Genomic DNA, 27,547 nt, shown 5'->3' with positions numbered 1-27,547 from the left:
TTGTGCAGGCACTTGCACAATAATTAGCAATACTAAAGTACTGGGTGTTGAGAAACAGAAAAGGTTACTACTTGGGGCAGAAAAATCATGTTACTAACTCTTTCCACTATCCCACTATTGTGCTGGAACGTCACATGTAAGGAGGATGACTAAGAACTACCACTTCATTTTGAAAGCTCTGGCTCCACCACCAACTCTCCATGCCACCGTCGGCAAGTCACTTAGCCTCTCTTGTGCCACAGTCTCCCTATCTGTGAAATGAAGAGAACGTGATTTACCCGGCTCTGTAAAGAGCTTTGAGAATATTTGCCAAGCCTGGCTCAGATGAATGCTGGTAGTCCTTTGAGATCCTCCAGTGGAAGGCACCGTACACCACTAATGCTAAGTTTTATTTTTATCCAACAGGAATACTTAAAAGCTCCTTAAGTATATCAAAGCCGTGCTCCACGAGTTTATAGCGTAACCTCACACCAGATTAGACTCAAAATAGGCTTGTAACAGTTTTATGGACACTGGTAAGAGAAAGTTTTATTTTTCTCTTCATGTAGCAATAGAAAATCAGCACAAATCAGAAAGCCTCTTCAGAGGCTATCTATGGCAGTGGTGCTGATTTCCTTTAAAGAATTAAATTATTCCACTGAGTGAAGAAAATAGGCAAAAATAATTCCTCCCATTACTCTCCTCCCCCTTCCCCCAATAAAAACAGTTAGTTGGGAGTATGGACATTACATCACTCTCCACCTGTATTTTGAAAAATACAATGCTAGAGAAAACATGAAGCCAAATTAATCCCACAGTCCTAGCTGAGCTTGGCCCTAATGGCGGAGGAGGAGAGGAGCAAAAGGGACTTTTCACTTTTCCTATGCTGGAGCTGCCAGATGTTGATGTGACCCAGGCACAGGACAGAGGAGCCTGTTGGCTTCTCTAATTTGCACCCAGCTGCCCGCGGGACAGATGGGCCGTTGCCTCAGCAAGATACAGCTCTGAACATGCTCCCTCCCTCAAAAGGAGGTGTGAATTGCCACAGCAACTCTATGCCTGCTGTAGACTCCCCTGTGAAATTCCCAGGGATCCCTTACAGTATCTTTGTGGCGTCATTAGGCTGGCTGCATAGAGCCACGACGAATCAGGTTCATTGCCTTTCAACTGCTATAGGTTATGTCTACACTGCAATTAGATGCCTGTGGCTGGCCTATACCAGCTGACTCAGGTTCATGAGGCTCAGGATGAAGGGCTGTTTAATTGCAGTGTAGATGTTCAGGCTCAGGCTGCAGTCCAAGCTCTGGGATCCTCCCACCTCGCAGGGTCTTAGAGGCCAGGCTCTAGCCCAAGCGTGGATGTCTGCACTGTGTAATTAAATAGCCCCACAAGCCTGAGTCAGCTGGCATGGGCCAGTCACAGGTTTTTAATTGCAGTGCAGACACACCCAGAGAATCCCAGCCTTTTCCAATTCCTCTTGCCCTGCAGGGTGAGTTCCAATGAACGGTGAACTCCTCTAATACATAAAAAATTACAGGCCCTTTCCCCACCCCACCCGAAAAAAAAGAAGGAATTTTAAAGGGTCAGGACTGTGCACACCTGGACTTTGAGATCAATACTTATTGGGATTTAAATGTGGTGGTGTTAATCATCGCGAGAATGTCATTGTCTTGCATTTTGGTAACTTACTGCTTCCATCTTAAGTAACAACAACACCACATAGCTCACATATGGTGCTTCTGATCCATAGATCTCAAAGCACTTCACAGGTAATTTACATTATTTTACAGACAGGGAAACTGAAGCACAGTGAACTGAACTGAAGTGACATTCCCACCTCACTCATCAAACCAGAGGCAAAGCTGGGACTAGAACATAGGTCTCACAAAGCCCAGTCCAGAGCTCTACATTCACTGGGTCACACTGAGTTCCTTATTGGAAACTGAGTGCTACTGCAAAAACTGCTTCAGGTACTAGTATCACCTTTCAAGTTAGCACCAGTAAGTCATGTTTTAAAAAGAGAAATAAAGCTTTAAATATTTGTCAATCTGTTTGAGCAACTGGTAAGAATTTTGGTGCAGCTATTTAATGTTTAACTCTGTCTTTATGGCATTTAGAATGATGTGTTAATCCTACAGGACCAGCAGAATGACGTAGAGGAAATAATACATTTTAAAAAATGGTAGGGGGAGATAATCAAAGGGCATAAGGCATGTGATGTAGATTACCCAGAATCTAATCAGTGCAAGAACACTTGCATCCATCATTGAGTTTGCTGAGCCATTGCCTATTGTTAGAGAGATCAAACACCCTCAAAATACGGAAACAAGTTTAAGCATGGCAACAAGCCCTGATTTAAATCATGTACACTTTCAGACAGTTTTCTACTTTTCATTCCAGCCAGCTCCGGGCTACACTGCATGACACACACAACCCAGATATATAATTTTAAAACATGGCTGAGGTCAAAAAGCATTACAACCTATATCCATTATGCAAATAGATAGGAAAGCAGTAAGAGAGAGAACGGATGTTACCTGAACAGAACCATTGCACCACGACATGGGGGACAGGCGAGGAGAAAAATCTGAAACATTAAACAAAAAAAGCTGGTTATCGGTATGATTTTTTTTAAATTAATTTCCTCAACATTTCTCTCCTCTTCCCACATGTCCCATATAACTTCCGACTGGATGGACTGTTCCAGCTACAGCAGGCCTTTGTACCGGGAAAGGGTTTAAAAGCATTAGCAAGCTAAAGATTCCACGTCACCTGCAGCTAGATCTGAGAAGCAAAAGTGGCATTTAAAACTTCATTTCCCCAAGTGCAAAGGGCTCAAGTCTGATGTCCAGTCCATCTGTAATGCTCCCCATTACAAGAGCTCCTCAAATAACGTTGCTGTACAAGAGCAAACTACATCATCATTAATTATTTCTACTGTGATAGCTGCCAGGGCTCAAATCAGCAACAAGGCCCTGTTGTGCTAAGTCAGGGGTTCCCAAACTTGGTTCATGGCTTGTTCGGGTAAGCCCCTGGCGGGCCACGAGATGCTTTGTTTACCTGAGCGTCCGAAGGTACGGCTGCTTGCAGCTCCCAGTGGCCGCGGTTCACCATTCCCGGCCAATGGGAAGTGCGGGAAGCGGTGGCAAATACTGAAGTTAGCTATCTAAAGCACGAACATGTCTAAAAGTGACCACTGTCTTTCCAAAGCACTGATATGAACTGCAGCAGTAAATGGATATACATTTCCTGAGACCAAGGATAATGCAATGATAATGGAACAGCGGGCAAGGTGGGTAAAAATTGATGATTTTTAAGAGCAAAAAAAATAAATCGGATTTTTTAGTTTGTTTTTTTAAGAAAATCAAATTAATTTAATTTTAAATTAAATTTTAAATTGACAACCTATGTTAAGGCCTAGCCTTCTTATAATTAGAATATATTAATATGATTTAACTTAAATAAAAATGTGACATTAAGTAGAATGTATTTTTCTGTCAAGTTTTAAAGAAAGTCAAATTACTCAACTGGTGGAAGTTGTAGTAAGATGAGGCCCTGAAACATAAACCCTTGGTATCAGAGGCCTGAACCAAAGGAATGGTCAAGACTTTAACATAAAGCAAAGTTAAGCTGTGAGCCAGAGGCAGACCCTGCTCCCAAAAGTTGGTAAGAAGGCAGCTGCTAATTGGATGTATACACATATCTAAAGGGTATCAAGCACTAATAGGATAAACGTGGACCAGGATGGCACCAGAACTGTCCGGTACAAACACATTCCACAGAAATAATGAGGAACAGGCTAACCCATCCTAAAAGACAGGGTCAGAAGGATAATATGATGGATAGACTTGTTTGTTCGAACCAAGATGTAGTAGGAGAGAGGCAGCACCCCAACACTCAGAGAGGTTGTACCTCGATATGTCAGGAGTGATATGTAACTTGTTTGTACCCATGTATAAGAATGCATCCCTGAGTGGATGTCTTTGTCTGGCCTAGGGGGCAGTGGAGAATCCTGCCACTGGCTGAGCTGGTCCATTGTCAGGGAGCACATATGTACTAGCAGAACTGTAGACATCTGATCCAGGGAGCTAGAGACTGTTTCATTTGGCAATAAACCTGGCCGGGTGCCTTTGTACCTTATCGGAATCTGTGGTCATTGGGCGGTTTGCTCGAGATCTGCTGTGCCAGCTATCTGCACAGAGCTGGGACAGCACACAGGGAGAACACACACATGCATACAGCTTATCAACACTGAACAGAGCAGAGCACCATACCAGTGACATCTGACAACAGAAGTCACTGACACGTCACCTAGGCCCGGAGTCTCTTAACCAGCTTTTGACAGAAGTAGCCTATTCTGCAGGTGTAGTAACAATATTTTCATCTCGGTTTATTCTGTCAATTAATTCAGTTCAGTCAATTAATAAAACGACTGGGAGTTGAAAAAAGCAGGAAAGCTTGTTTTCTCTGTTCCAATCTATGAATAAAAACTAGGTATGAGAGGATGACATCTACTAGTTCTAAAGTCATCATCCCCTGGTGCTGGAATTCAAATCCAGTTGATCAAATATTTTGCATCAGCAAATCTTAACCAGGATACAAAGTGATTATACCACTAGTGGAAAGAAGAATCACATTTTATCACCTATTGCCTTCTGGTGCAACACACACAATCACCAAACTAGCCAAGAAAGATCTAAATATAATTTGGACTGAAAAACAATTCAGCTTCATTACTTTGCCCTCATGAATAGAGAGCATCAGTGGAAAATATCTTATATTTGGTTAAAAGGAGGATCCAATGAATTATTCCGTTGCCAGGCTAGTACTCCAAATATAAGATTACTCTATGCAAGAACGCTTTCTCCAAAGTGAAATATCAGGTATATCCAGCAAACATACCTCTCTCCAGTGCTGCAGGACATGCCTGGTATATGCACCTGGCAGATGTTCAATTTAATTACTACCAGATCATGTCCAAGCTACAGCAACAGTGGGAAGGTTAAATAACACAATATTATGAACTGTGGCATTAGAGTCTGAAAGTGAACCTTTAACCAGACAGCTATTGGTACAGTGAATATTTGGATTCCAATGCAGGTTTTTAACAGGGTAACATACACCGGATTATTCACTCAGCCAAGTTATTTGCTTCATTCATTTGATCAAGTGAAATAGTCTCAGTTACTGTTTGAAGCATTAAAAATCTCATCCTAGTCAGCAGACAAAATGTTTGTGGTTTCAAAGTACAAAAAAGGTATCAATTAAATTTAACTGAAAGGGCCTCAAGACATTTACTTACCAAGAGACCTCAAAACCAAATCAGAATTTCTTGCATTCAAAAAGCAAATCATTTCACTCCATTAGTTTAATGAGCAAGTTAATCCAACGGCTGCATAAGAACAATAACTGATGTTTTGCGTGCAGAGGCAAAAAAAGGAGCATACTTCTTAGATATATTCCCGCATATCAGTTGCATAGCATATAGCACCTGTAGGACACTCTCTCACACACACACACACCCATCAGGGTTAGGCAGATTCTGCTTTGAATTAAGCTTTTCAAAATGGGTTTTTAGTGGCCGCATTAACACATTGTCTGTACTGCAAAGATACTCATGTTGCACAAGGGAAATATTAAAATACTAAACTAGCTCCGTGGCCTTTTATCGTATTTTACCCCAGCAATCTTGACATGTTATACCAAGTGACACAGACAGAAGAGAGTTCTTGAGCAGAGCAGTCAGACACATTTTAAAACTATCCCAAGACACAAAAAAAAAAACAACCCCAAAACCTTAAAGAGCCAGCGCTCGGGGTGGGGGAGGGGCAGTGTGGAGAGCTGCCGTGCCTCCGCCTAGGAGCAGCTAGGACGTGTCACTGCTTCTGGGGAGCCACGCAGAGTCACGTAGGGAGCCTGCCAGCCCCGCACCAATCGGGCTATAAACCAGACTTTCAATGAAGATCAGAAATGCCGGTTTATAGAGCTTTCTGGATAGTAAAGTGCCGGATAACACAGCTTTTACTGTAGTAGCTAAAAGCCATGCTGTTGCACAAGTGTGGTAACTTGGTCAATCATTCTGAACAGGTGTAATTCATAAAGTCAGAATAGCTGAGAACTTAAAAACTGGACAGTAACACACCTCGAATGTGATGACTGAACCTGGTGATACTCTAAACAAAAAGAGCTCTCAACCATGCTTGCGGCTATTTCCATTGCTTCACACTGACTCAGACATTCTAGGTTTCAAAGCAACACTGACAGAGTGACAATCCTGGCATATTATACCTGGGATCGGCTGAGGCTAGAACTCTGGGGTTTCAGCACCAAAAGCAAAGACCTCTATCACTTGAGCTAAAGGAGCACTCACTCAGCAGACAGCAGTTGTAGGTCTTTTATCCTGTCTCTCTGTTGACCACACACACTAGGGAGCAACATTATACACATACAAAACCAGTGCATTACACAGAAACTTGGGGGTGTTTAAAGTCTGGATCCAAATCTGAATCTTGCACTTTGAATATGATTAGAGAAGAGCTCAAAACCAAAAGGGTGGTGGGTCCCCTGGACCCAAAGGCTTTGGGGGGGAAGGCTTGATTTTTTCATACTGCAATAGGAGCCTTCTTTTAATGTAACATTTAAGCCTCTATGTAACAAACTTTCCTCTTTTTAAACAAAGAAATTCATTTAATTTAAGTGGGCTCTATCATGCATTGTTTTCAAAGAATATCTAGGCACTATAACAGCTTTGTTGGCATTCTCAGCCAGGAATGAGACTTCGGTAGTTCAGCAAAGGCCACAAAATGAATTGGCCATAGAAACTACTAAACTATATTACCCGCACCCTAGCAGTGGGACTTTGATGAGGCAGTGGAGAAGAGGAGCTTGCTGTGACCACTCCACAAACGGTGTGTTATATGCACCCGTACAGTATCTAGACCTGCCCTGGGACTTTTCCCCAGCATTGAAATAAATACACAGTTAAGGTTCTTCCATTTAGTTCAAACTTGTTAGAATACAAAAATAAGCTATTAAATTATGCAGCAGCCATTTTCTAACATATCTCTCGAGCATATTAAAATCAATATGGTGGAAAATGGCAAAGGCACTAGGTTAGAGTCTGAGCACCTGCCAAGGAGTTGGATTTGTAGTAGGGGGATTGGAGGATGGATTTAATCTCAATCCCTCTTGAGCAGCTAACCACTTTGCACCTTGTAAGAATGTGCCCCTTTCAAAACCAAGAAAATGCCTCAGAGAAATAAAAGGCTCTAGTCTGAAAATCTGCCAACTTGAAAAAATATTCAGAGTTTGCCAAGCCAACGTGTTACCTCAGCACCCAGTTAGTGCCTTCCCCTTCTGCAGGTGAGAAAGACAGACACCGCCACTATCACCACCACAAAGAACTGAGAGCAAATCTGACCTACATCAGGCAAATCTTCAAAAAGCTCCAGTGCCAGGGAGACAGAGTGGGGGCAGCCACTGAAATAAGGTAGTTCTATTCCATACATACCATCAATATGCCAGAATCACGCAGGGATGATGCAAGGATCAGTTATGCAAGGTATAATGCAAAGATAGCCAAAGGACATACTTGAATATTCTATGCATGATCCTTATATCCTAATATGAATGGATAGATGATCCTTACATTTTTACTAGTGTGGGTATTTTTCCTTCACTTGCTAAATTTCCAGCTAATCAAACTACTAGTATTAGATTACACACTGTGTTTGGTATGCAGATAACAGTTATTTCCAATATTATAAGATGTATGTTTTGCTTATTCTCACACTAACTCATATGTGTTTAAAAAGTGACATTTCTTCAAAGGTATCAACTCACAGATGAAATGCTAATATGATCTTTTTAGTGCTGGGGGTTGGCAATATTGCGGACTTCAGTGAGAACTGAGGGTACTCATCACCTTATAGGGAATGGTCTTTCTCCAGCCTTATAAGAAGCCTGTTAAATAAAAGACATTTAATTTACATGCAGGTCTCATCTAATGGGGATAATGAATTGATGTTTTGACCCATGGGACAACTTCAAAAATGACAGAAGCTAAGAATCCTCTAAAGAACATTTTGTCAAAAACTACTGGCCAAGGACAGATTCTCTGACTGATCGGATGGTACAACCTTGTGAGTTTATAGCACCCAGCACACCTTGTTGCACTTCAAGACACTTCTACAAACTGGTGTGGCAGTCTGTCCGCGTCTGCAGTTTGAGCGCAAAAGGCTGCTTTACTGCGCAGAAACTTGCCAATGTCGACAAGCCCTTAATCTGGTCTGCCATGCATCCTTTTCCCAGATCCAAGGTAATTTAAATCACAGCAAAGGATCCTTCCATTTGAAGACAGATGCACCGTGTTCTACAGGAAGTGAACAAATAGGATCAAATTCAGTTTGGATTTACACCACTGTAACAGAGATCAGTATCTGGCCCCTATTATTACACTCATTAATCAGCCCAAGAGGCGCATCTCCATTCCATGTCAATTCTCCTTCCCTCCCAAGCAAGGCAGGCAAAGGAGGCAACTTTGGTTTCACTATTCTCCATTAACACATGGCAGGAGGCACATTTCATGGCTGCAATGATATTGTCAAAATGTCAACCATCCATTTGCCAGTTCTGGAAGAGCAGCCTTTTTCAAAACATACTTTGGCTGTTTGTGTTTACCTGGGTAGGAGTGACTGGGTAGGGAGAGATGGATGTCACAAAATGTTGCATTTGTTATTTAAAGAATCCCTTGCCGGTTCCCTTCCTTTTTAAAAATCACAGCTACCTAGTTATTCAGCTCAAAGGAAATATGATTTATTAGGAACTGGAAGGCTGGATGGATGGATAGATGGAAAGATTATTTTTGTAAACTCTGAAAATTCAAGTGTTCAAGAAATGGGAAGAAGGAAAGAGAACCTAACGTACTCCTTGACAGGACAACAAACTTATTTAGATAAAAGCCAGTGACTTTGTCAACAGCTATTTAGATGTTGTATGTACAAGCTTTGTATAGGGAAACAGACAGTCAGAGGGTGGCCTTCAGCAGCAAACATATTCTTTGCTGTCAGATGAATCAGCTTTAACAGTGGTAAAAACCTGGACGCAGGCTATACAAGTCTCCAAACTAAGCTGGGGTGGGAGGCAAAGCCAGCACAGAAAGAAGAAAAAAATCCAGTGGAGGGTGGGAGGCCTGAGCAACAAGGAGAAATGATTTTATTAAATGGCACAGAACTCTGTTAACAAAATCGAGACACAAACCAAAAAAGGTCATCCAAAGCAAGAAAATGCAGCATTCAGTCTACCATCTAGCCTTACTCCCCCCCTTAAATACCACTCTCTTCTGAAATAGATACTCTCCGTTTGGTTTGGTTTTGAAACCATGAATAACGGCAAAGGAACAGAAAACAGCTGGGTGAACAGATCATAAATTTACTCAGTGAATCTCTGTTCCCTCACCCTGTTTCATTAGTCACAGAGAGTCAAACATTCTCAGATTTGTTATTCAGAATTAATCAGAAAAAATTTCAGCAAATTCTTCTTGGTCTATAAAAAGTTTGTTAAAGATATTCAAATGTCATGCTGGTAGTCATAAGTCATGTGATGCTGCCTCTGTTTTCTGGCGGTTAATTACATACATCCTAAGAACATGAATTGCAAATTGCATATCAGAATGTAAAATTTTGATTTTGCATTCCCGGTTATACAATTGGAAATTTACTTCCAGCAAATACTTAAATTTGAAATTTGCCCTTCATATTTGTTCACACCAGTAAAGTTTGATTGCTAGAATACTTGCCAAAAGCAAACGTAGTAAAAGTAAATTTGTTCATTGTTTTGAAATAATATATAATAGGAAAATGATTGCAGTATTCATCTACCTCTTCTGCTAACAGCCCAGCATTTTAGTATTTGCTCTGATTTCCTTGTCTTTCTGAGAGTCGAGTAGCCCCTTAACACCATTTTCTCACTGTCTGCTCTTTACAGCACTTTGTGCTTTGACTGTCAGGTCAAATTTAGCAAAACAGAAACGTTTCCATTATTTGTTTCTCCAGTCCAAACAGAAACAGTTATTTAAATAAGTGTCTCCTGCAGTGTTTGCAAATAAAGCATTGCAGCAATGGGCCAGTAGCACAAGATCTTAAAAATGAAGTTGACTAAAGACTTTTAAACAAAAGTGAAACTGACTAATCTACTCTCATTAACCAGGCTGAGAGATGGAAAAGGTAAACAGAGCACTGAACAGTCAATTAAATGGGGGGAGGAAATGGAAATCTAACATTTAATGTCATATTTAAGGTAGTAGGAAAACATTTTTAAACCTAACAGTGCCTCTTTAATGCATTTTGTTTCCACATTTTACAGGTATTTTTTGTTGGGGAGAAGGAGGCCAAGTTTACTATGTAAACTGGCCTTTTTACTAAAGTGGCACTATTATAACCTCCACATACGGGGAATTTAGAGGAGAACTGCATGAGGCATTGCATTTGGAAACTTGTCTCCAACTTATTACCAGGCTATTACTTAAGTTTTCCAATTGTCTATTTTAGGAGTGTTGCTAGATTTAAAACTATCCTGCTGAATGTAGATAGCAAGAGGCTGGGGAATGTGCTGGAGCCTGGACTAAGACAACTCTGATCTAGCTGACTAAGCCTTCTATCTATGTTACAGGTCATGAAAAATTCTAGTGTGGGGCTGTCCATTAATCACAGTTAAATCACGCGATTAACTCAAAAAAATTAACTGTGATTAAAAAAAATTCATCATGATTAATTGCACTATTAAACAATAGAAAACCAATTGAAATTTATTAAATATTTGGATGTAAATTTTTATTTTTTTGTTACATAACTGCACTCAAACAAAACAACATAAAACTTTAGAGCCTACAAGTCCACTCAGTCCTACTTCTTCTTCAGACAACTGCTAAAACAATTCTACATTTGTAAGTTCAACTTTCATTATAAAGCGATTACACTACAGTATTTGTATTAGGTGAATTGAAATATACTATTTCTTTTGTTTTTTACAGTGCAAATATTTGTAATCAAAAATAAATAAAGTACACTTTGTATTCTGTGTTGTAATTGAAATCAACATATTTGAAAATGTAAAAAACATCCAAAAATATTTAAATAAATGGTATTCTATTATCATTTAACAGTGCAATTGGGGGGAGGGATAGCTCAGTGGTTTGAGCATTGGCCTGCTAAACCCAGGGTTGTGAGTTCAATCCTTGAGGGGGCCACTTAGGGATCTAGGGCAAAATCTGTACTTGGTCCTGCTAGTGAAGGCAGGGGGCTGGACTCGATGACCTTTCAAGGTCCCTTCCAGTTCTAGGAGATAGGATATCTCCAATTCAACCACACAGAGCTTAATCACACCATTAATCATGATTAATTTTTTTAATTGCTTGACAGCCCTACTCTGGTGACAATGTTGGTGCAAGAGAATTTCTCAAAAGAGCAGCTCAAAAAGTTTCTCCATTGGCTTCCACTTAAATACAAGAGCCCAATATTTAAGACTTAGGCTACGTCCTCACTACGGGGGGTGGGGGGGTGTTTGACTTAAGATAAGCAAATTCAGCTACGCAAATAGCGTAGCTGAATTCGACGTATCCGAGCCGACTTACCCCGCTGTGAGGATGGCAGAAAATCAACCTCCGCGGCTCCCCCGTCGACGGCGCTTACTCCTACCTGCGCTGGTGGAGTACAAGCGTCGATTCGGGGATCGTTTGTCGCATCCCGACAAGACACGATAATTCGATCCCCGAGAGATCGATTTCTACCCGCCGATTCAGGCGGGTAGTGAAGACGTAGCCTTAGAGTTCTTGGCTGGGTTTTCCTAGTTCCTCTGAGATTTGATGGATCTATATTTTTTCAGCTCCGATCTCTCTTCAACCTCGTCCTGACTGTTCTCCATTTCAAAAATCCTCCAGCAACTCAAGGTTCTGAAGCTCCCTGTTGCTATTCTCCAAAGGGATGCAATGCTTCTTCTGAAATATATATACACCAAAGAGTACAACGGTATTACTACATCTAAATTAAAGGTAATTTTTGCCAGTTGCCTTTTTTCAGACATTTAGACCTGGATTCCATCTGTCTATTAATAATGTTACCACATCTATTAGAGAGTATTTATACTCTCTAATATATAGATGGGGGAAATCCAGTGATTTTTTTTTGGGGGGGGGGGGGGGGGCGGCATTATTTGGCTGAACTGCCAGTTATAAGTAGTTTCACATTTCGGCACTTAATTTAGTTTTCAGGATATTTTTCTTCCAAGAACCAAAAAAAGCTTCACAGCTCTCCTAAGACTAAGATTCTTATTATCTCCATTTTACAGGTGGTTAAATTCAGTGAGGGAGGTTAAGTGACATGGTGAAGTCACAGTGAGTGAATGGCAGAATAAGAGTACAACCCAGAAGTCCTGACTCTCACTCCTCTACTCTTAACTACAGTCCTAGATTACACTCCCTTTCCTATCTATCAGCAGGCAGGCAGGCTTCAGATGTCAATCAAAACCTCACTTATGCACACTTTCCTTTCTCAATGTCTGAGGCTGAGAGGGAGGCTGTGATGGGTTTGGGCCCTTTGGGGTGTCACCTGATGTGCTGGGATGCCACTGAGTCAGCCTATTCTGCCAGCCTGGGTCCCCTTTACCTGGCCTTGCTGGGCTGGGCTCACAAGCCTCTTCCAGTGAAGCACACAGGCATGGCCACACCCAGCTGCACAAAGAGACAGAGATCCACTCTGGAAAGACTCAGCCTTAGGGGCTTACCCCAATAACCTGGTGCCCACGCCCTTTAAGAGGAACAAACCCACAGGTTTTATGAAATTCCCCCCGTCCCTCAATGTGGAGGGAGATATGCACAACTTCTTGCCCCCCCCCCCAAGTTAGAAATTACATAAACTGGGTTATATTATAAACAAGAAATAAGTTTAACTACAAAAGGAGACTTAGGTGAATATAAGAGATGACAGACAGAACAAAGCAGATTACTGACCAAAGAAAGCAAAATACGCAAGCTAAACTCAATTTACTTAAGAAACAGATTACAAAATGTAAATTCTCACCATAAATGTTATTTTAGGCAGGTTGCAAAGTTTCTGTGATTCAGGGTTCCAGTTATATTCATTTTCACAGTGGACCCGTCTCAGTCTGAACTCCTCCCTTGCTGTGGCTTTAGCAGTTTTTCTCCTTGGACAGACAGGCCATGGAGAGGAGTCATCCCATTTGTCTTCCTCCCCACTCTTAAAATAGGATTTACATAAGGCAGGAATCCTTTGTTTCCCAAACTTGAGCCCCCTCCCCCCCCCTTCCCTTCCAGTGGAAAGTTACAAGAAGTCCCAAGTAATGTTTAGTATCAGGTGACAAGACCACTTGACTCTGTAGTGTCACAGTATGGAAAGTCCACAGGAAGGCCAAGCCTTTTCACAGTCCATTGTCCTCGCTGATGGGTCATCAGCCCTATCTGGCTTTTCTATTGTTGTACCTGAAGTGTTAGCAGTGGGCGTCACCCAAAGTAGCATAGTTGAAATACAGACAGTCAATATTCCTAACTTCAGATACAGAAATGATACAGGCATACAAATTGGATAATCACATTCAGTAAATCATAACCTTTCTAATGATATCTTACAAGACCCATCTTGCATAAAGTAAATCTCAGTTATGTCATTCATATCAAGCATATTTTCATAAAGAATATGGAGTGAAACACCACAGTGATAACCAAAACATGCATAATACAAATAAAAGACACTGTGTGATCAAAAACAAACTAAAAAAAGAAAAGGTAAAGAAAACAAATAAAGTATACGAAAAAGCGAAAAAAGAATGGAAGAGAGAGGTAATCCACACAGCTTTAGCTACATTCAGAATTCAATGTCTAACAATTGGCACACAGAGCATAGATGGGAATATTTATAGCACTGCAGCACAAGGTGCCTCTAGAAGAAGAGTTTGCTGAGCAAACTACAGGCAAGTTGTTACATTTCACACAGGTAAACTACAGAAAAGAAAGTTTAATGATCCTAAATGGGACAGCAGCCTGCATGTAAGCCATCTGTATGCACATGTACATGACCAGGTTATAAATCGAGATGATTATGAAGTATGTGATTTTAAACAGAGTGTTTTAATTGTTAAACACATCTGCTGAGACTTTGAGTTTAAAATTTTGTTTTGAATATTGTGAGTGCAGATGAAGGTATGAAAACCCAGGAGTCATAAGAGAACAAAAAGAATATAAAGCAAAGTGACTTGACTAATAATTTGCCTCTTTTGAGAGCCTCAAAGTATTTTGTGATCACCCATCAATTCCCACAACGTCTTGGTCAGATTAATATTGTTTCACCCATATTACAGATGGGCAAACTGAGGCAAGTATACTATAAAGGAGCTTAGGCCAAGATCACATAGCAAGAAAAACATCAAAGTAAAAATTTCCCAATGAGGATAAAATTTACTAAAATTATGGTATATTTACTTACACACAAAAGATATTACCTCTCTCAACTTGTAATGGACCAACTTCTACTGGTGAGAGGGACAAGCTTTCAAGCTTCAACGCATACAAGTTTAAATCTATCAGGCTTTTCACGCTTATTAATATGCTATTAATGTGACAGATATACCATGTAACAGAGTCATACAAGATATAATTATATTTCAATTAGCCCAAATGAGCCATATCTAAATACCCTCTGGAACAGAATAAAGAACAGTCAGTTCAACAGGCCTTTGGAGGAGTTTTTTGGTTTGTTTGCTTTAATAGCCATCTGCCATTGCCTTCTCATATTAGAAATGTCGGTCTGATGCTTACACACCTTTAAGGACACTCGCTAGTTTGCAAATATCATAGGACACCAGTCACTTTACGAAAACAGCAACTGGGTAGTGACCAAATTTTGAAGAGGGGCCACTGATTTTGGTTGCCCAACTTGACACATCATGGGACTGATTTTCAGAGACAGCTGACACTCAGAACTTCAACTGATGTCAATGATGCTGATGCCTTGGAACAAGGAGGCACTAAATAAACTAAAGGAATTTGCTTTTTAAGCTATGTCAGTGTGATGGGGTGTCCACTCCACACAGGACTGGAAGGGGTTAAAGTGGCCAGGTAGGCCAATTTTCTCCACAGGCTGCACCTGGAGGAAGAGCCAGGGAGCAGGGATTGATTGCAAGCAGGCTAAGCTGGGAAGGAAGCAGCAGGGCCTATAAAGCCAGGAAGCTGGCAGCAGACAGGGGCTGTTGCTGGGAAAGGGCAGTCACTCCCTGGGAAGAGGGAGGAGTGATGGAAGCTTCAGGGCATAGATGCTGGAACTAGGGGTGCTGCCTCAACCCCTGGCTTGAAGTGGTCTCCATTATATAGAGTTTACACTTTGGTTCAATGGCTCTCAGGACCCCCCACTATACAAATTGTTCCAGTCCCCCTGCTGCAGGGATGTGTATGCTGCAGCCACTCCCTGGGAAGAGGGAGGAGGGTTTGGAGCTGGTATACCCAGAGTAAGGAGCGGAATCAGGAGTTGTAGGAAGCAGTCCAGGGAAGGAACAGTTAGGGCTGGAAGAGGAAAGCCCAGAACTGCTGGGTTGAGGGCCCCTGGACTGGAACCTGGAGTAGAAGGCAGGGCCGGGTTCCCCTACTAGCCACTGAAGGAGTGGCCCCTGAGACAGTGAATGGGAAGACTGCTGAAGGAAGGACTTTAATATACGGTGTGCAGATGTGGTCTCCCCATCTCAAAAAAGATATATTGGAATTGGAAAAGGGCAACAAAAATTATCAGGGGTATGGAACAGCTTCCATATGAGGAGAGATTAATAAGACTGGGACTTTCCAGCTTGGAAAAGAGACGACTAAGGGGGGATATGATAGAGGTCTATAAAATCATGACTGATGTGGAGAAAGTAAATAAGGAAGTGTTATTTATTCCTTCTCATAACACAAGAACTAGGGGTCACCAAATGAAATTAATAAGCAGCGGGTTTAAAACAATCAAAAGGAAGTATTTTTTCATACAATGCACAGTCAACCTGTGGAACTCCTTGCCAGAGGATGTCATGAAGGCCAAGACTATAACACAGTTCAAAAACTAGATAAGTTCATGGAGGATAGGTCCATCATGACTGTTAGCCAGGATGGGCAGGGATGGTGTTCCTAGCCTCTGTTTGCCAGAAGATGGGGATGGATCACTTGATGATTACCTATTCTGTTCATGATTCTGTTCAAATATAGTCTAACCACAGAGGAATGGTTCATAAAAAAAATATAGGTGGTTGTTATGGAACACTTAATACGCCACTTACAAACCCAGCAAAACAGACAGGGAGCAAACAGATATTTGGTTACCTTTTACTCAAATACTCACAGTACATTCACTGGGAGGGGAAAAATGAACATCTGTCCAATTTTTTTTAATATTAATATTTGAAAGACATCTGGTCTGTTAAATGCATAATCAGAGATTCCACTCAATTTAATAAACGCACTAGAAATGACATCATATGTGATGTAATGATGCTCACTCGGTAGTATAGCAGCACCCTGTTAAATAGAGAGGTCTGATCACTATATTCCTGTACCATGTCTTTTTAAACAAAAACTGATTTATGATTATTGTTTTGTTTCTGATATTTACATGGCAAGGAGTTCCTGTTATTGCTTCCTAAATAAATGTTGTAAAAAAAATGTGCTTTACTAACTCCAGTATGCAGATTAGATTCAGTGTCTAGATAGGTACAAACCCTGTCAACATTTCTATTTTAGGGACCTTATGCCTATCAGGTCAGCACAGAACAGTCACATTATGTAGCCTCGCTGTTCGGCTCCCTTTCAGAAGGCTCTTCTAAAAGTCCATAACATTGGCGTGGCAGGAAATACTGCAAAATGTTTAGAAAGGAAGAGGCATTACAACTTCACTACCTATCAGTGGCAACACAGTTAGCAGCTCAATATCAGAAACAGATATCTTGTGACAGGTGTCAGGTAAATTCAGGGAATAATGAACTATTTCACAGGAGAAATTAACCGTGCATCACATAGGCTCCAGGGCTGGAGCACCCACGGAAAAAAATTGGTGGGTGCTGAGCACCCACCGGCAGCTCCCCGTGGGCCCGCTTCCCTGCTCCAGCTCACCTCCACCTCCTCCGCGAGCGTGCCACCACATCCTGCTTCTCCTTCCTCCCAGCACTTGCGCTTCAAAACAGCTGATTCGCGGGGAAAGGGGGAACGCGGCGCACTGGGGGAAGAGGCGGGGCCGGGATTTGGGGAATGGATCCAATAGGGGCAGGGAGGGGGCGGAGTTAGCACGGGGACTTTGGGGGCGGGGCCAGAGGCGGGGATGGGGTGAAGTCGGGGCAGGGCCAGGAACGGGGAAAGGGGCGGTGGGGTGCGGGCACCCACCGGCACCGGAGAAAGTTGGCGCCTATGGTGCATCAGAGTTTTCATGGTTCCACCCCCAATGCCAGTGGCACAGCATTACACAAAACTAAACAGTAAAGAGTAGTTCCTGTTAATCTGAAATGTAACCCTAAAAATATGAAAATAACTATTCATTGTGGGTAAGGACTGAGATTACTCAATTTTAACAGCTATTCCCGTTATGTTCCTGGTCTCTAAAATCATACCAAGAGATATGCAATAATGTAAACATAAAAATCCTGTATTTTCAATATTTATAAGTCAAACATTTTATTATGAAATCTGGATATGAGGCAACTCTATCTAGACCTTAAACCACATTTGATGAGTTGACCCAGGAGGTAAGATGGAACAAAAGATTTAATTTCTAAGATGTACACAGTTTTGATTGAAAAAAAGATGTTGACAAGAAACCAACCCAAATGAAAAGATGGGAGAGGGATTTAGACAAAAAGTGACTTATATGAATAAGTCTTTATATGGGAAAGGAGATCTACATCTTCAGTTTGCGTAGCTCAAAGAAGCCATTTATACAACTTATTTGACTCCAATGAAGATCCATATGTTTGCTACTAAGGAAGTGATCTGATGGAAGGGTTCCAGGAAAACGGATATATACTGCACATGTGGTAGTTGTGTCCAGGAATTAGATAGTTTATGAAAGAAATTAAAGAGATTAGGAAGCCAGCATTTTATCATAAAATTGAAGATCCCCAGACTTGCTTACTAATGCTCCTGTAAAGGATCTAAATTTTAAAAACAACACATTAATTTCTGTTATTGTTAGCAGCCAGACTTCGTATTGCACATAACTGGAAATATGTGACTCCCCCCCCTTATGGAATTGTGGTATAGTAAAATATGAACTGTCCTCGTAATGAAAAGCTTTCACACCAAGTACACAAGAAAAGTACCAAAAAGAGGATATAATGTACTCAGAGGAGGAGGGCTCCCCAGCCAGCAAGCCAGAATCTTTAAACCTGATCCTGAATAAGTAATGTATGATGTAGCATGTTACAGTTTTGCCTTAATAAAACGTTTCAACAAAAAAGTAGTTCTTGTGGTACATAAATGTGGACTCTGCAAGAGTGAGGTTGGAAAGTGTGACATAACTCATCAAGCTTGTACTTGGCGATAGGGAGAGCCCTGCGTGGATATAAAATTTATATCGGCATCCGATCCGTGATTTGCAAAAATGGTCTGTGGATATTCGCATTCACAGATACAAAGTGGATATCCACAGATTCGCAGGCTCTAGGGATAGGGAGAGCTGTGGCAAGGCTGACAACGTCTATCCTCTAATTGTGCAGGAAAACCTAAGGTGTTGAGAATAAAAACATGCTTTTGGGGACATTCCAGTGTCATCGTCTCTTGTACAGGCTTTTACTAAAGTAACCTGTCTTACCACCTCTCCCTCATCTAGCCCTAAGGGAGAGACTCATTTCCTTGATCATTCCTGTAATTACATTAATCATAAAGATCTACAAGTCTCCTCCTGTGTCAGGGCAGCATGTAGCTCTGGCACCTCAGGAACATTCCAGGGAAGGAATTATCATTTAAGAGTCACATTACATTCCCTTGCTCCAAGGTGAAAATCTGCACAAGCTCTCCGTCACTAGTAGGTTACTTCTTCCCAGTATTAGGTAAGCTTTGCTGACTAATGTTTTGGGGAAGGTGGGACAAAAACTGCCCACTTCTCCTCTCCAAATACATGTGTACAGCAGCAGTGGCAAATGATCCTGCGAGCCTGCTCTCCCTCCCCCACACAGAGCAGCAGTCCACGTAAGCCATGTAGGGAAATAGGGGAAGGCATCCGATACCTCCATACGCCGCTGCAGTCACATAAGGCAAGTTACAATCTTGGTGGAATGGTATGAAATGAAAATGTTGAGGATTGTTGCTTTTTTTTTTTTTTTTTTTTTACCCATGTTACGAGTGGAATGATTATTTTATTTTATTATAAAATATAATATTATAATGAAAGAGAGAGAGAGAGAGAGAGACTGACTTGATAATGCATGTTCTACACACACCATGATAGCAGAGAGAGAATCATTGTAGGGGCAGGTTTCAGAGTCGCAGCCCTCAATGTGTGAGCCATTACACACATTGAATCTATTTCCCCATGTTAAGTATCCTCACATCTTCTTGTCAAACTGTCTTAAATGGGCTATCTTGATTATCACTACAAACGTTTTTTTTCCTCCTGCTGACAATAGCTCATCTTAATTAATTAGCCTCTTAGAGTTGGTAGGGGAACTCCCACCTTTTCATGTTCTCTGTATGTATATATATATATCCTCACTATATGTTCCATTCTATGCATCCGATGAAGTGGGCTGTAGCCCACTAAAGCTTATGCTCAAATAAAATGGTTAGTCTCTAAGGTGCCACAAGTACTCCCATTCTAAGGGCAGTTCATTCAAATTTTAACCCCAAATTGATGCCCCCTTATCCTCAATTAAATCCCCCCTTAAAACCAACCTCAGCTACAATGCCTGCAAGTCACTCTCATCTGGCACTGGTTAGCGACCTCCACTAAACACGTGACTATTTTTCCATTAAATAGTTTGTTTTGCTACCTCCTCTTTCCATGTCTCCCAACCGTGTCTTCTTGGCTACCTGTCCATATGACACCCAGCCCAACGGGACCCTGATCTTTTATTGAGGTTACAATACAATATAATACAGTACAATAGCTTGATCCTGCTCCAAACAAAGAGTCATTCTCAAAACTCGTCATGTTTGTTGGGTGCATAATCAGACCTAAAAAGCAGCCTTGCCTGAAACAAGAAAAACTGGACCCTCTTGACACATCATTGAATCGTTCCAGGTTTTGACAGTTACTGAATAAATCAGCTATAGAATTTATTTTATGAGTAAGACACAGAAAGGAACTCTTTGGCCATTTAGTCCATTCCCCTCAAGTAATAGAAATCTCACTTCAAATCCAACTCAAACCTGCTCGTACACTCATTTTCCACAAGATTTATCCACACCTGAAGGACTCTCAGTCATGGGCATTCTGGGAGGTGGGAGATTTTTGCAGAGAATATCCCATAACCTAGAGCGAGAGTCAACAAGAATATTCCATGGAGTACTTTTATCAACATGACACTTCTGTTTAATAAAACTGACTTATAACCACACTAGGGGAAAAGTAATTTAAAAACTTAGCTTGGTTTGGAAGGATTTTATAGTTAGGTATTACATTCATTCAATAATTAAAGTGATCATTAATTTTTCTTAGTATTTAATCTCCAATGCCAATTCTAATTTAGTCAACAAAGGAATAGTTTAAATAAAGATCAAACAGAAAACTCAAAAAAGATGACATGAAGATCATCAAAAATTTAAGTCTGCACTCAAACAACAGAAACACTTGTATTTTCCAATGAAGTTTTAATTAAAACACACACCAAATGCTTAGGTTTTTTTAAAAAACATTATTTCAGTATGACCCATAAAAATATAAGTTACTGAGTCCTCTATTCCATTTTTACAGCAGTTAACATTCTATTATCACTGACAAATGTATAAACAGAGAAATGCTTTTTAACTTCAGCTTCACTAGAAACACAGGTTTGTCAAATGTAGAACAAAAATTGATAAGACTATTTTCACGCTTCTAGAACTGCACTAATAAACCAAACCATTTAAGTAACTAGTATGTCCTTTTAACTCTGATATAATTAAAAGGAGGAGGGAATGGGGTACAGTCCTACTCATATATCCCCTGCACGAGCCACGAAGGAGGGAAAGGAATCCCCACTCTCCTAACTGCTAGAAGAGAGAAAGCCCAGGTTCAAATTCATGCTCAGATTCAGCAATGTCGCCTTTACCTTTCAAATTGGGTTTTTTTTAGTTCATATTTTGAGACAAACAAATTTAAAGGCTAACCAGCTTGACACGTAGACAGGTAGCAATTTAGAGATTATAACGCTTGTATTATTTAACTGACTAGATCAACCAGTTTAAAAGAATACAGGTTGTATTTTGACAGTCATCAGTTTGACAGTACTGTAGGTTGCTTACATTAACGTTCAGCAAAAATAGGCCTATGGACCACTTTGGGGGAGAGGAAATGGAAGGAGGAACAATGACATCAGAGAGAGAAAATCTGTACTTCCTCATATTCCAGCCACTAGTAGCCCTTTCACTCTGTAATGACATCAGCATCACTGCTCCTTTACTTTGCTTCTCACAGGTTGCCTTCCTACAACACCCTTTGCCAGTACATGAGTCCCCCACTCTCTCTTTGTTTAGACCCCTCTTGCAAACATTTCTTCTGCAAGATCCACTAACTCCTATCGATATCATCCAACCCTCTCCCCAATTTAGGGGTTTCCGAATGCTTTCTTGTCAGGTTTTGTTTCAGGATGCAAGCTCTCTGGAGCAAGAGATGCTGTCTTTATTCATGCCATAAAAAGTGCAAGCATACTGCTGGTACTGAAACAAATGCTTAATGGAGTTGAAATTAACATACGTATATGGTATCAATAAAAGATGTAGTTCTCCAGTGCTAGATCAATCATTGACTAGATAAACATTAATAATGCAAGAGATTATGGAGGAGTAACTATCCACTGAAAAAGTGCTGGGAGACTTTCTCCAATAGTTTAAAAAGCCACTTGTTCACCTCTTTGCTCAAAATAAAATAAAGATTACCCAAGCCATACCAAGCTACTCTACCTCCTTATGGAGCGTGAGCTGCAAGGATAGCAAATTGATCCACAGGCACAAGAGTGCATTTCTCCACTAAACTTAACCTCCAAGCTACATTTGGGGAAACACTTGCACGTGTTCAACTCTTCTGTTTTTCTTCTCTACAAAACCAGCATGCATTTTAGTCACTCTAAATGAGTCAAACCAGAGCTACATTAAGCATTATTTTGTTTTTTTAATGCCACTTGCACATCCCATTACATCATTAACTAATACTCATAGTACCCATTTGGGGGAGTGGTAGATCCATCATGTTGCATGTGGCTGATTAATCTTATGTGAGCTGTCTCATAGGAGAGTAAGGTTTACCTGATCATGAATAAGGCTACGATTCTGTCACAGAGGTCACGGATTCCGTGACTTTTTGGGACCTCCGCGACTTCTGGGTCAGGGCTGGAGCAGCTGCCAGCACCAGGGCCGTCGGAACAGTTGACCAGTGCCCAGCCCCGGGGCCACAGCGGCTGGATTGGGTCAGCTCCCTGGGGCTGGAGCAGCAGCAGCAAGCCAAGGATGCATTCTGTTTGTCCTCCCCAGGATATTTTTAGTAAAAGTCAGGGACAGGTCGCAGGCTTCTGTGAATTTTTGTTTATTGCTTGTGACCTCTCCGTGACTTTTACTAAAAATACCCATGACAAAAGCTTTAGCCTTACTCATGGACTAAACTGCATCATCTGCAAACAATGGTGGATAATGCACACCCCATTCATGAAACATATCACCTATTAATTTACTACAGCTAAAATCAATCAGGTAATTCTCTCCTGTGACTAATGGACTATTTGAATTAGGGTCAATCTCAGTATAACCTCAAAAAAGTCTCTAGTGAGAAAGTACACACTGTGAGAGAACAGAACTGGCCACAGTTTGAGAATGTTTGGATGCAGTATTTGTGTTTAGGCCTTATGTCTAGTATCCAACAGAACATAAAGACAAGGCCAAGATTTACAAAAGTGTGTGTTTAAAATTAGGAGCCTAAAGATAATTTTTTCAAAAGTGCTTACATGAATTCGTAACCTAGGTCTCACTGAAAGTCAGTGGGTCCTAGGCACTTTTGAAAATGTTACCCTAAATCCCCAGTTAGGCATTTACAGAAGTGCCTTATGTTCCCCCCCCCCCCCCCAAAAAAAAAAAAAAAAATAGAGTTCAGCAGTCATTTAATTTCTGACAACAAACACACCACTTATGTAGGTGCCTATATATGAACTCAGGCACTTTTGAAAATTACCTGAAGTCCCATTGACTTTCAATAAATTGGAATAAGAAAATTATTCAGAGAGGTTGGTGTTTTCCTCCTGAAGTAAAACAGTTCTGGCTTTTCTGAAATCTCTGTTTCTAAACATCATTCAAACAAGATATTTAAACTATGACACAGCCAAGAACGAAGATACTTTAGTGACTATCTTGCACTTAGAGAAGGGAGGCAAAACTATTGCAGTTGGCAGAAAACTGTCCAGGTCCTATTAATGTTAATGGGAGCTACAGGCATCAATGGAAATATCCATGAGTATGGATTTTTAAGAGTTGAACTAATACAGGGGTCGGCAACCCATGGCACACGAGCCGATTTTGAGTGACACGCTACCTGCCCGGTGAGAGGAGGAGGAGGAAGGGCGGAGGGGCCTGAAAGCGCTACGCTGGGGGAAGAAGCGGGGGAGGGGGGAAGCTTGGCTGCCGCAGGACCAAGCTTCTGCCTCCTGCCCTGGCAGGGGAGAGCGGTGGGGGAGTCCCGGCCCCCCGCCCACTCAGCCCCCACTCTCCCCTGTGGGGGCAGGAGGCAGAAGCTTGGTCCTGCGGCAGCCAAGCTCCCCCCACACACACGTTTCTGCATTCCGGCCCCTCTGCCCCTCCTTCTCCCTCTCCCTGCCCGCGATGGCCCTTGCGAGGGGGAGGAGGAAGAGCGGCAGCGTGCACACAGCTCCGTAGAGCAGGCAGAGAGAGGTAGGGACGGGCCTGGGGGAAGAGGGTGGAACAGGGCATATCCCTCCCAGCCCCCTGCCATGAGCCGCTCAGGGCAGGGGGCTGGGAGCACCACACCCCTCTGCCCTGAACCCCCCATCCCTCTGCCCTGCACCCCCCCACCCCAGCACACACCCAGCCTTCTGCCCTGCACCCCCACAGCCCCATCCCTCTGCCCTGAACCCCCCCCCCAACACCCAGCCTTCTGCCCTGCACCTCCACACACCCCCAGCCCTCTGCCCTGAATCCCCCCACACACCCAGCCTTCTGCCCTGCACCTCCACACACACCCCAGCCCTCTGCCCTGAACCCCCCCCAACACCCAGCCTTCTGCCCTGCACCTCCACACACACCCCAGCCCTCTGCCCTGAACCCCCCCCAACACCCAGCCTTCTGCCCTGCACCTCCACACACACCCCAGCCCTCTGCCCTGCCCTCGAGTTGCCCCGCTCAGCCCGCTGCAGGCCTAGGTGAACAGAACCCCAGGCTGGAAGCGGGCTGAGCAGGCAGGCGGCGTAAGATCAGCATTTTAATTTAATTTTAAATTAAGCTTCTTAAACATTTTGAAAACCTTGTTTACTTTACATACAACAATAGTTTAGTTATATAATACAGACTTATACAGAGAGACCTTCTAAAAAACATTAACATGTATTACCGGCACACGAAACCTTAAATTAAAGTGAATAAATGAAGACTCAGCACACCACTTCTGAAAGGCTGCCTACCCCTGAACTAATATATAGTAACCTAATATCACTGAATAAATAATGTGAGACTTTCAGAGTCTGAACAGCCCAGATAAAGCCCAGCAATGTGAAATTAAGGGTCTGCATAGTATTTGCTGCTGTTCTTACCTAACTCTTCATTCACTGTGTTGGCTTCCCAGTTCTTTATTCTCAGTGGTTCTTGTGCCAATTTCAATAGCACTTTTCTATTACAACTGCTCCTAACCCATCTCTCTTTAGATTTCTAACATAGCTCTTAAGATTTACAGTAGCTCAGTTCAGCAGTAGAAGTGAAAACAATTGCTCTTTATTTTCTGGTGAGTGCCTTTGGCCTCCCCAACCTAGTTATATATTGCATGCTTCACCGACAGCAGTATGCAGGCCTCTAGTGCCCATCTCAGAGAAGTTGCCTGTAAGGCATGATTCTACAGGACAGCTTAGAACAGAACCCTGTATCTCAAACACTGAATCACTTACTGCAATTCAAATGGAGTAGAAAATGTGTCTTAGCTTCTTCTTACTCTAGTTTACTCTACGCACATGAAATGTATGGGAGGGCTGTGTGTGAATGAATTACATGTAATAAGTTGTTCTCAGTCCTATAATCTGTTCAGATCACAAAACTGAGTTCAAAAATATAGTTCTTTATTAATTGCAGAATATGTCCTTGTCCCAGCCCACCTCTGGCTCCTCAACCCAGTCTCATTATCCACTTCTCAGGCTTTTCATCCCAATGGCAGTCTCCCCTCCCCTCAACTCCCAGTCTCATTGCCCAGCCAGTCACAGTTCCTCCTTTCCCTGCTTCTCACCCGATCTTTCTAACCTATCCTGGCCCCCAGTTGACACCCCTCCACTCATGTTTCCCATCAACACTGGCTCCCAGTCTCAATTTCAGTGTCTCCATCCTTCCAGCCCAGGCTGCTTGTCCCAGGATCTTTCCCCAGCTAGTGCCAGTTCTGATGAGGAAATGGGGAAGATCTGCCTCTTCTTTCTTCCCATTAAGGCTCACTCCCTGCCTCCTTTCCCTATCAGTTCCAATCCCCCCAACTCCTCATCCAAGCTCAGCAATTCCCACCACCACATACTAGCTCCCAGTCCTCGACTATTTCACAGCTGCCTGTCTCAGTTTCCCTCTCCCCCTTCCAACCAGCCTCAAGGCCCAGTCTCCACACAGCCCCTCCCTTCCCAGGCTCCTTGTCCTAAGTTACTCCCCCTGCAAGTCCAGCTCTTGTCCACTCTTCATTCAAATCAGACAGCTTCCTCCTCCCTCCATGCTGCCTGGGCCCAGCAGGAGGGTCACAGAAGCGCTCTGCTCTCAGCTCAGGTGCCAGGACCCAGCACAGCACCCTCAAGCTGCATTTGCAGGGAAAGTCTTGTTCAGCCCCAGGCTGGCACATGCTCAATGTGGAACGAATCTTCAGAAAATTTAGCTGCTAAAATCTAAGTCTAAAAAGCATGTGAAAAGTGCATTTTTTCAGAGGCTTATAACTTGGTCAAATGTGGACCGATTCTCACAGGGTTAGCAAAATGCACATCTCTGAAACAAAGTCCAACTACCTGCCAAATTTCAACTTCCTGCTCCAAAGCATGGGGGCACTACAGGTTTTCACAGAAAAGGTCACCAGATTTTTTTTTTTTTTTTTTTTATTGGCAAAACAACATTTTTCCCTAGCCTCATTTTCAAAAACATCTGAAATGTTCCAAAATTCAACCTGAAGCATATACCTGGCATGGAAGAATTCAGCCCAAATGGTTTGGCAAAGCTAGAAGCAATTGAAAACGGGATCTTATAACAGGATGTGTTGGCCAACTTTAAATGGTTGTGCTACCGGCCCCATTTATAATGCAATGTTTTTAGTTTCTTCCTCTCTTGTAGCAACATCCTGACAGAACAGATACTAATCTAACTGCTGCTTCAGTCATAAAACATGGGCTTATGGTTACAGCAATTAGAGAGGAAAGAGACCCAAGGCCAGATCCTCAGCTGGTGTACACTGGCATAGCTTCACTGATGTCAATGGAATTACACCAATTAATGCCATCTGAAGATCTAGCCCTTACTTATTTCTCTCGCCGTCACTGGTGACTACTAACACTACACTGACATGATTATTTAATCCATCCTCAGAAGGGGAAAAAATGTATTTCAGAATGTATTTGTGGCTTGGAGTTTTGCTTTCAATACCATTGCCTTTTATTTCTAGGTCTGGTTCTCTTAAATTTTATCATCTCTTTCCTGGCCTAAACCACTGTAGTGTCCAGGCCCAGAATCTCAGAACTATACTACTGACTTCAGTGAGAGTTAAGAATTTAAATACCTTTGTGGATTTGGACCCTAATGGGAATCCCCAGCCTTCTTAATAAACACTGGCAAAAATATGCAAATACAGCATGAAACACCTTTAGAAGTGCATTCTTTAGTTTACGTTGAGTGGAGATAAGCTTTGGTTTTTTTCTTCCGGATTCTCAACTGAGGCCTTGGTTACACTTGCAGCTGTACAGCGCTGAGAGGTAAACCTGTCTTCGTACAGCTGAGTAGGGAAAGCGCTGCAGTCTGTCCACACTGACAGCTGCCAACGCAGTGGCGTGGCCACACTTGCAACATTTGCAGCTGTGTTGGGAGCGGTGCATTATGGGGAGCTATCCCAGCATTCATGTGGCTGCAACGTGCTTTTCAAAACGGGGGTGGAGGTGTGGAGTGTGATAGCAAGTGTGGGGGGAGAGAGCGTGCTTTTTG

The 27,547-nt window shown here is 42.2% G+C and overlaps 1 protein-coding gene across 2 annotated transcripts in view; it reads right to left on the bottom strand.

Moving 5' to 3' along the window:
- TMEM164 (transmembrane protein 164) overlaps positions 1-27,547 on the bottom strand; it is a 91,608-nt gene that overhangs the window by 40,167 nt on the left and 23,894 nt on the right. The window contains exon 3 of one of the 2 annotated variants that reach the window (XM_054039719.1): positions 2,517-2,566. The exons of the other annotated variant lie outside the window; for it this stretch is intronic. Within the exon in view, the coding sequence (XP_053895694.1) occupies positions 2,517-2,566 (50 nt within the window). The remainder of the gene's footprint in view (positions 1-2,516; positions 2,567-27,547) is intronic. 2 annotated transcript variants of the gene reach the window in all.

Source organism: Malaclemys terrapin, chromosome 9, assembly GCF_027887155.1.
Source record: "Malaclemys terrapin pileata isolate rMalTer1 chromosome 9, rMalTer1.hap1, whole genome shotgun sequence".
Taxonomy (NCBI): domain Eukaryota; kingdom Metazoa; phylum Chordata; order Testudines; family Emydidae; genus Malaclemys; species Malaclemys terrapin.
The sequence above is the reverse complement of the archived record's forward strand: the minus strand, read 5'-3'. Positions and strand labels throughout refer to the sequence as shown.